General features: G+C 36.5%; 1 protein-coding gene across 1 annotated transcript; it reads right to left on the bottom strand.

Annotated features, from left to right (window-relative positions):
• Positions 1 to 309: 309 nt before the first annotated feature.
• On the bottom strand, positions 310 to 9211 carry LOC107597334 (sodium-dependent serotonin transporter-like). Its single transcript, XM_016288347.1, has 13 exons — positions 8992 to 9211; positions 7487 to 7621; positions 7031 to 7250; positions 6128 to 6266; positions 5900 to 6034; positions 5052 to 5155; positions 3770 to 3897; positions 3494 to 3606; positions 2788 to 2919; positions 2518 to 2617; positions 1998 to 2098; positions 1045 to 1212; positions 310 to 454 (listed from the first exon to the last, which is right to left on the bottom strand). Exons 1-13 carry the CDS (start codon positions 9209 to 9211, stop codon positions 374 to 376), a joined length of 1776 nt encoding a protein of 591 aa, XP_016143833.1. The 3' UTR covers positions 310 to 373.
• Positions 9212 to 10942: the final 1731 nt, after the last annotated feature.

Genomic DNA, 10942 nt, shown 5'->3' with positions numbered 1-10942 from the left:
AAATTAAAAAAAGAACATCAATCATTTGTAAAATGCACAGATTATTTAATTATCAATTATAACTTACATTGAATGTTTTCTTTTTTCAGATTAAATCTAATCGTACACTCTAAAAAATGCTGGGTTGTTTCAAATATGGACTAACCCAACCGCTGGGTTACATTTTTACATTAAATTTTTAACCCAGAAGTTGGGTTAAAACAACCCAGCATTTTTTTTAGAGTGTACGTCAATTTTGAATAGATCGTTTTTTCTTTATATTTCAACAGGACAAATCCCTAAAACTATGCAACAGTTGCTTAGTTGGCCGTGGAGACATTTTTGGAGACCCTTTTTTTTGTGAGTTGCGTTCAGTTGTTTTTCTCTCAGTGGTCTATGGTACAGGACTTAGGCCCATACTGTCTGTGTGGATGTCTGGCAGTGTTCTCTCTGGTCGCAGACACACAGCAAGACGCTGAAATTGAATTGAAAACAACATGTGAGCAACTTTACCCATTTTATGAATTTCAAGGAATGGGAATCACCCTCAGTTTGTTTCTTCATTCGAACAGATTTGGAGAAATTTAGCGTTACATCACTTGGATCCTCTGTGTGAATGGGTGCCGTCGGAATGAGAGGCCAAACAGCTGATAAAAAAAATATGGACGACTCCAGTCCATCAATTAATGTCTAGAGAAATAAAAAGCTGCGTATTTGTCGCTTAGTCCATAATCCATAATAGGGTGAAAAGTCCATCCCCTGTTCTCTCAGTTGTGTGGATTACTTGTGGATTATTGTGATGTTTTTATCAGCTGTTTGGACTCTCATTCTGACGGCACCCATTCACTGCAGAGCATCCATCGGTGAGCGAATGATATTAAGCTAAATTTCTCCAATTCAACCATTCTGATGAAGAAACAAACTCATCTACGTCTTGGGTGGCCTGAGGGTGAGTAAATTAATTTGGGTGAGACTTCGAAATTTCTCCTGAGATCTACAAGAATGCTTTTCAAGTGGGAGTAGTTGTTCATTTAGTCAACCAATGGTGCAACATGCATGTCTCACCTGTTTAAGAGAGCCTGGGGTCCACACAAACTTGTACACCATGTAGATGGGGATCCATATGAAGGAGGAAGCTCCGATGATGAAACCGACCGTGATGCTCCAGTCTGGGAACTTGTAGTCGAATAGTGAGAGAGGCTGAGGGTTCAACAGTGAGCTGATAATGATGTACTGAAGAAATGAATGGGAAACATATTCAGTGAGTTAAATTAGCACATAAAACTGTATAAAACAGTGTTATTTCTTGACATGTCATGTAAAAAACAAAATGCAGTTGCTTTAAAAAGCTCCATTTATCAAACATGAAAGTTTTTCTTTAAAATGTCATATCTCATTTTAAGAGTGTTTTAACAATTAGGATACTCAGATTAGGGTCCTCTGTAGGTCACTGCAGTCTCTGTGAGTTCAGGTGGATTGATAAATCTGAAAACATCTTTAGAGAGAGACTCTGATCAGATTATTTTAGATTCAAAAGGTCCATATTATCCCGTAGACCCTACACACCCCTATGTGGTCGATGGAGAGCGGAAAATTGTAGAGTCTTGAAGGAACAGTGACAAATGTCTTCTCTCCAGCATTTCAAATAACCTCTGTCTCAGGAGATGAGACGGGCAGCCGTTTATCATGTTTGTTTGTTTTTAAACGAAAAAAAGAATAACAGGAAAATTATGGGAAAAAAATGATTGTGGAAATGTCAGCCGTGTGTGGCAGCTCCGGCCTGTTGAGATTAGCTGTAATGCATGCAGAAGTATCAGAGGAATATTAGGCTATAAGGGTGCATGCGGTTTGACATTTGCAGACTGGGAATTGTGACTGTGTGGACAGGTGAGGGGATGAGATTATGAAGGTAATAAAGGGTGGTGGTGGGTGCTTAAAGAGTTTTGAGAGCGTGAAAGATGACTTTAACATTTCACAAACTTTGCACATGCTGTCAGAACATCTTTGTTTAAACTTACAGCGAGAAAAGCTGGGCTGATGGCAACCCAACACACTCTCCAGAAGAGTCCTGGAGTATAGCCCAACATTGATTTGATATCATTGCTGAATCTGTTAATACCTGGAGAAAATGAAATAAATGGGGTTATTTTAAATACTGACATTTTTGTTTATGTAGACTTAGACATGATGTTTAGACAAAAATCATAGAAATGTTATAATAATACTATTACAATTTGAAATAAATGTTTGAAACTGTTTAAAAATGCTAAACTGTAATTCATTCCTGTGATGACAAAGATGATACTGCCGTTAGTGTCACCATAACATTTGTTATGATCAAAGTTCAAAAGGTTAATATAACTTAATCTTTTAATATTTTTGTGGAAAACATGATTCTGTTGAAACATTTTTTCACAATTCCTTCATACATAGAATGTTTCAAACAGCAGTGGACATATATATATAATAATATAAATATTATAATATATTTATTTGATATATATATATATATATATTATTTTTTTATAAAAACCTTACCATAAAACCAGGATACTGCTGTGGCCTCCAGAAAGACTATAGCTATAATTGAAGAACCAACTCCAAATTCTTCTAGTAACTTTACCACATAGGCACCACCCTTGCAAAAAAATAAAAAAACAACATCAGTAAAACATATTTTTTCTTCTTTATTAACCTATATTCTATTTCACATACTCTGGTATTATAATATTGTGTTGCCCAGCTGAAATATTCTTATTGTACTGGTAAATTCAACAAACTGAGATCCAGAAGTTCACTGAAACTCACATTAGTAAGGGTGCTGAGAGAGCCCATAAAGCAAACAACCACCAGTCCAAGAACCAACAGCTCTCTCCGGTGGGACAGGGTGTCTGGGTACTCATCCATTACAGCTGTGATTATGGCCTCTAGCCCACCAAACTGAGGCAAGAAAGCACACACAAAAAAACTATGAACACTCAATCATATATTTTGCAATTGCAGGGCAGAACTGTATTTTTTATAATTCAGCTGTTGAATATACAATCTCCATTCAGGCTTCTTGTATATCATTTCAGATTTTGACATACTATTGGCTTTTGAAAGCTAAGATAAAAGTCTCACATTGGCTTACATAAGCAGTGATATCATTGTAGTAAATTTCATATTGAATTGTAATTGGTGTTCTTTCTGAATTCTCATGCACAGCCACAGCCAAAAGAAACGAGATGAGTGCTGCTGACTGTCATGACAACAGAGTTTAAGACGACTCTGATGCCATTTAATTTAAACGGAGCCAAACTTAAAAACAGTAAAAAAATAAAAAAAAAAGTTTTACCTAAAAATATTTTGTTGTTTCCTTTCCTTCCTTTCATCTGGACATACAAATCTAGTTATGTATGTCATTCATGTTTCATATCTGTATGTCTATAAATTATATACCTTTGCTGGCTTCACATGCATATTTAGAAATATTTTTGTTTCTGCACATTTACAGGTGTAAGTGTATTCATACCGTGCTGTCCAGTCCAAGAGTAATCATCATCACAAAGAAGATGATGGCAAAGAAAGTCGACCCAACCATATTGGCAATGGCTTCTGGATATGTGATGAAGAGCAGACTGGGTCCTAGAGGAGGTGCAGAAAGTCGAAAGACAAATTTGAGGTAAAAGACAAAATGCTTTACTTACAGGGCTGAAAGTCTTGTATGTTATTTTTGGTTTGATGCAGCACATCTACAGTAAACCTCAAAATATTTGAACTATTATGAAAGGCAAAAAGGAAAGCTCACCTTTGTCCCTGGCTACATCCTCAACATTTACATTTCTCTGTTCAGCCATATATCCCAGGACAGTGAAAATAACAAATCCTGACACAAAACTTGTCAGGCAGTTCACCAGACTGGTTACAATAGCATCTCTGTACAAATCACAAAGAGAAAGTCATTTACAAACGAAATTGAAAAAATGTGATTGATGCTTGACTGTGATGACTGACAGAACTCGCCGTGGGCGGTCACCAGATCCCATGTCCACGTCTATGTGATATTCTCATCTTTAGCTATGACGTGATCTGTTTAGATGTGCCTCCTGACAGACAGTCTTACAGTATAGCACACAATTCAATTTCCTCTCACTCAAATATGCTGCCCATTCATCTCTTCAAACTGGCCATAATTTGCCGTTCTAATCTTGTTTTTATATCATTTACTCATGGGGCAGGGCATTTGTTTTGCTTCATCTTATGATTCATCAGAACCCAGTTCGTTTTGATGGCATTTCTCCATGGTTAGTGGACACAGAGCCGAATGTAAATAAATGGCTAAGCTATAGATAGAATCAGAATTAAGAGTGAGCGGGAATCACATTGGCCAGAATTGGCAGGTCTGTTTTGTTACAGCACAGTATCAGTTTGCTGTTCTGTTCATAGACTACCGTTCAAAACTTTGGGGTCAGGAAGATATGTATATATATTTTTTTTTAAGAAATTAATACTTTTATACAGCAAGGAAGAATTACATTGATCAAACATGGCAGTAAAAACATGTATAATGTTATAGAGTTCAATTTCACAAGTTCTTTTGAACTTTCTGTTCATCAAAGAACTTTGAAAAAAAAAGTGGCATGGTTTCCTCAAAACTATTAAGCAGCACATCTGTTAAATGAGCAGCAAATCAGCATATTAGAATGATTTCTGAAGTATCATGAGACACTGAAGACTGGAGTAATGATGCTGAAAAAAAAAATTACATTTGAAATATATTCAAGTAGAAAACATTTTAAATTGCAATAGTATTTCACAATATTACTGTTTTACTGTATTTTTGATCAAATAAATGCAGCTTCCATAAGCATAAGAGAAAAAAATCGTACTAACCCCAGAATTTTGAACAGAAGTATATGTACAAAGATTGAATTTATGATTCAGATATTAACTTAAACTAGATATTATTTTAATATCCTTTATTGAAAATATCAAACAGCCATGAAGAACTCAATGCAAATGCTGATAAACAGAGGATGCTGAAAATTCCCCTTGATCAATGTGATAGAAAATGAAGGTTTTGTCTGTACCTGTAGCAGTTATTGTTGAAGGGATTGTAGCTGGACAGGGCGAGAAGAACACCAAAACCAGGACCGAGAGAGAAGAAGATCTGCGCAGCTGCATCTACCCATACCTACAAAACATTCCATGCCATAAACAAAAGTGTGGCTAGAGACAAACACATGAAAACAGATCAAAACATTGGTTTGGATCATAAAGATCATTTTTAAAATTCACTTTATTTCATTTCAGGAACTGAAATGGGTAGGAAATGCTGAAGACAATGACATCACAGAATCCTGGGATTAAGCGGTGCTTGATCACATCTGAAGATTTGTGTGAAGAGAAATGTGTATGAGGGCCTTTCATGATGGAAAAAATTACGCATCTCATTAGCCCCTAGTGCTTTATTTTTGCTTCTCATCACGGCTCTCCGCAGCGCTGCATCACCTAGCAAACAGCACTGGGCTTATACAGCAAAGATCTCATGACTCGAAATATGAAATATATGCACTTTACGTATTGCCTCCATTGACCATTTATATACCTATTTATCATGTATTTCTTTATTATTAACTTATCTCAAAATTTATGAAGAAATATGCCCTTTATGAAGTCCATATTTCCCCCAGGTCAGTTCAGCTACTAGTGATTCATGAGTTTCCTGCCCAAATGCCTCAGGTCTTTTTATTACTGCATGAAATAAAAACACTTTCCCACATACAAGCATTTTGCCATCAAAACAGCACATAAATACATTTAAAAGGGTAACAAGATAAGTAAAGAATGTCAAGAAACAACACAATCTAATTTAACAATAAATCAATGCTAGACACAAATAGAAAAGTCTGAGCGGTGGTAAGAGAAAAGCACTCACGCTGGTCTCCTGCAGTTTCTCCCATTTGGGATTGAGGTAGAACACCACTCCTTTCCACGCTCCTGGCAAAGTTGCACCACGGATCATAAGGATCAACAGCACCACGTACGGCAGGGTGGCAGTCACCCATACTACCTGAGAGAGACACGGAGGATGAGAGGATGTAGAATGAGCAGTTTTTCCTCAAAACAGTAGCACGTTTCATTTCATATTTTAGGACTCTGTAACCTTTCCTGAAGTCTTGACTCCTTTCCAAAGGCTGAAGTAGACGATGGTGAAGATGAGGAAGAGGCAAAGCATGAGCTGCCAGCGAATGTATCCCACATCCCCAAGCCCAGATGATTCATGGACTGCCAGGACATTCCTCCTGTTTTCAGAAGGATTTACAAATACAGTCTGAAACGGACCTGAACTACTAAGCTTATGCATATAATACTTCAGTATACAACATTTCTGAAATATAAGAAAGAAATGTTGGTGCAATAAAAAATATGAAAGCAATCAGTTCTCCACAAATTGAAAAGTGTTTTTGCAGTTCTTTTGGCATTTTAACTGAGAGATTAAATGTATTCTTCATTATGATCCTGTAGCTTAAGTTCCTTGAATGCAGTTTGCTTTGCATATATATATATATATATTAGTGCCGTCAAACAATTAATCGCGATTAATTGCATCCAAAATAAAAGTTTTTGTTTACATAATATATGTTTACTGTGTATATTTGTTATGTATATACAAACACACAAATACAATATATATTTTGAAAATGTTCTTAGCAATGCATATTACTAATCAAAAATTAAGTTTTGATATATTTACGGTAGGAAATTTACTAAATATATTCATGGAACATAATCTTTGTCTTAATGTCCTAATGATTTTTGGCATAAAATAAAAATCAATAATTTTGACCCATACAATGTATTTTTGGCTATCGCTACAAATATACCCCAGCGACTTAAGACTGGTTTTGTGCTCCAGGGTCACATATATGCTGTTCCACCTTTCATCCACAATGCTGTTTTTCCCCGTTGTTATTTATTTTTGCTAAATCTAGCCCTCAATTTCTTTCCCTCTCTCTATCTTTGCCATATTTGCCCCCTTTCAGTGCAGCCACTTACATGCACTTACGTGTAAAACTCCTCGGCAGGTGAGCGTGAATAGTTAGTCCAGGTCACGTTGTCTTTTCCGAAGTAGTTAGTGCAGTTTTCTGTGTTCCATTCATTATCACAGCTGGTCCAGGGCAGAGTGCTACTGAAGGAGGAGTAGAAGTAGAACAGAGCCCAGGCGATGATGGTGTTATAGTAGAAGGACACATACAGTGCAATGATGCAGATGGCGAAACCAATACCTGACAGGGAAGAGAAAATGATGTCAGGGTTTTGTTAATGAAATCTCTCAGTATGACACAGTGTCGGTTTTCTCTGTCCGTCTAGCTCTGTGAATGTGTATTAGTTTCTTTTTCTTTCCTTTTTACAGACTTTGAACCTTTCCTAAAGTTAGAAGTATAGAAAAGTGAACATTTATAGACCTTTAATGCTCAAACATTACAATATTGTACAGTACATGAGACAGAATTGATCTCACCTTTAAACATAGGGCAAATATGTTTCCATATGGATATGGCACCTGTCCTGTGGAACTGTCCCAGAGCTAACTCCATGTAGAAAAGTGGCACCCCACCGAATATAGCCATCAGGACATATGGAATAAGAAATGCACCTGAAGAACACAATTATAACAGATCAAAGCGATTTTCTTCTCACAAAAATAAGTGAGATCAACCAGGGAGAATTTGAAGACTTACAATGAGCTTGTAAGTGCGTAAATCTTCTGTAACACTTCAGATTTGGGAAAACTATTCACTGTCAAGTAGTTGCTTATTAGCATGCATGTTACTAGCAGGTTGTTTTTTAATTAGTACTTATAAAGCACATATGAATGCCTTATTCTGCTTAAGCATATTATACATCCCTTTACCCTACCCAATACCTAACCATAACTACTACATCTACTACCTTAACTTACGATCAATAAACTGCAAATTAGGAGTTTACTGAGGGAAAACTCTAATCTAAAGTGTTACCAAATCTTCCATTAAGTAAATATATCTGTATGTATTTATGTATGTTAATAAATCATGTTACATTTCAATTCAGTAATTTCAATAGGTTACTTAAAAAAAAAATGAGATGAGATTTGTAGTCTGACACTTGTTGATCTCGGTAGCTGCCCAGTTTAAATCATGAATACATGATTGATGACTGCAGCTGGCCATGTCTGCTTCACAGGTGCGCTGGAGCAGAAGTTTAAATAAACATAATTATAATAAGCTTTGTTTCATATATTGAGAATGCAAACCAAAAAAAGAAAAAAGTTACATTATTAAATCAGGTCAGCCTAGAAAACACTGTATGAAAACCCAACTGGCAAGTTTGTTGCACCAATATGTTTGTTATTTAAAAACTACAAAATTAACAGTCCAAAACCTTCAGGTAGCTTATTAAAAAAAAACATTGGGTGTTTTTCCCTTTGGTAAATACTTATTTAAAATGATACCCTCTAAAATAAATGTCATGATGATGACGGATGGGAATTTCATTTTTTTATTTTCTACTATTGCGTATTATCTCTGCTCTATGCTAATGTGTTTTCAGACTCGATTCAACATTTTCTTATTTTTTGGATGAAGTGAATGAAGGGGTTAATTGGGTTGTGGCGTTTGCATCATTGATTTTGCTTTAAAACTTGACACCAATTAAACCTAACGTTTTAGTTTTGTTGGGCTGAAAGGTTTAGTCTTTCAGTTCTGTTGCTTATTCTGTAGTTAAGAGGTTTGTCAAACGTTAAAAACAACAACAACAACAACAAAATAATAATTTCAGCACCATGGACAGCTCATCCGCCCTTGCGCTTTTAAATGTATTATTTCGCTCATCAAATTTCACTTATTTTTCACATATCATGATCAAAGTAGCAAGACACAGTTTAAAACTGTTTTTGTGAATGGATATTTTTGCACAATGTAATGTAAAATTAAAAAAGCAAATAGGAGTAAATACAAAGAGTTCATAAAAGTTAATAACTCTTACCACCGCCGTTTTGATAACAGATATAGGGAAATCTCCAAACATTTCCGAGATCTACCGCAAAACCGATGACTGATAAAAGAAAATCCATTTTTTTGCCCCATTTATCGCGGGACTCTGTCTGAATGATGACGGGCACCGGGTTGCTGTTGTACCCGGCGTTGTTTGGAGGACCCGGGGCGCAGAGGTTCCCGTGAGCCAGCACCTGCTCTTGGTGGGGCATCTTCGCTGGTCCCGGTGACTTGGCAAACTGCAGAAGTACTTCTAAACTGCCTAAGAAATGCCTTTTGTGAGTTTCTCTCAAGTGTAAAAAGTAGTAAGAATATTTGTTTGGATTATGCTCGACGTGCGGTCAAAAGAGGCTGCGCGGGGGACCGCGGCATGCTGCTGTGGCTGATTTCCCTGCTGGTGGGAGGAAAAGCTTGAGGTTTAACCAAGAGTCCCCCACCTGAGCGCGAGAGCTGTGATCAAATGAGATGCGCGCTACAACATCACTCACCCCTGACATCCCATTCAAATGGACTTCTCCAGGAGCGCGCGCGAGTCCTACAGAAATATTGCTCGATTTGTCAACGTAATAATGACAATATTTTGAAGAAGAGGCAAGAAAGGTATGGTCAATGAGTACTTTTTTATTTTATTTTTTTTTTATCAAAATTGCTTAAGAAATACCATTTATGTTTTAAAATTTAATTTAGTACTAAATCTACTAATTTCCCCCTGCTGGACTCTCAAGTGTAAAAAGTAGTAAGAATATTTGTTTGGATTATGCTCGACGTGCGGTCAAAAGAGGCTGCGCGGGGGACCGCGGCATGCTGCTGTGGCTGATTTCCCTGCTGGTGGGAGGAAAAGCTTGAGGTTTAACCAAGAGTCCCCCACCTGAGCGCGAGAGCTGTGATCAAATGAGATGCGCGCTACAACATCACTCACCCCTGACATCCCATTCAAATGGACTTCTCCAGGAGCGCGCGCGAGTCCTACAGAAATATTGCTCGATTTGTCAACGTAATAATGACAATATTTTGAAGAAGAGGCAAGAAAGGTATGGTCAATGAGTACTTTTTTATTTTATTTTTTTTTAATCAAAATTGCTTAAGAAATACCATTTATGTTTTAAAATTTAATTTAGTACTAAATCTACTAATTTCCCCCTGCTGGAAAAAAAAAAAATTAAACATAGCTACATGGTTCAACATATGTATGGTTTCTGACTGGTCTAAACTGGTTACTAGCTGGTATAAAGCTGGTTCAGTCTGCTAGAACCAGCAACAAACCATGTACTGGTCATACTTAAGATGGTCAAGATGATCATGATAGATGGTCAGCCAGATTTTTACCATCTTATGACCACCTTATATCACCTACAAACCGGTTATCATGCACTGCCCAGGTTTTAAAAAAAAGTAGTCTTCCATAATGCACTTAAAGTGCTCTATTTTTGTGCACTAATTTTGTACTTAATAGGCTATACTAAAAAGGATAATTTAGTACTTCTTAAGATCAACTAGGTGTACTCAACTGTGCTATTTTGGGACACCATGAATATGAACTAAAATGTGCTTTTAACATACTATCTCTGTATTTAAAAAATGTATTTAGTCACCACTTGTAGTACACTTGAGTGTATAGTGTATGAAAGATGCACTCTAAAATATGCTGGGTTGTTTTAACCCAACTTTGGGTCAAATATGGACTAACCCAACTTTTGGGTTAAAAATGTAATTGAAAAATTTTACACAACAGTTGGGTTTGTCCAAATTTGACCCAAAGTTGGGTTAAAACAACCCAGCATTTTTTAGAGTGTGGGTTCAAGTGTGCTACAAGTGGTGACTAAATACATTTTTTAAATACAGAGAATGTATTTAAAAGCACATTTTAGTTCATATTCATGGTGTCCCAAAATAGCACAGTTGAGTACACCTAGTTGATCTTAAGTTCATCTTACACTCTAAAA

The sequence above is a fragment of the Sinocyclocheilus grahami genome, unplaced genomic scaffold, assembly GCF_001515645.1.
Source record: "Sinocyclocheilus grahami isolate Dianchi unplaced genomic scaffold, SAMN03320097.WGS_v1.1 scaffold230.1, whole genome shotgun sequence".
Classification (NCBI taxonomy): Eukaryota; Metazoa; Chordata; class Actinopteri; order Cypriniformes; family Cyprinidae; genus Sinocyclocheilus; species Sinocyclocheilus grahami.
Note: the sequence above shows the minus strand (reverse complement) of the source record. Positions and strands in the feature narration are given on the sequence as shown.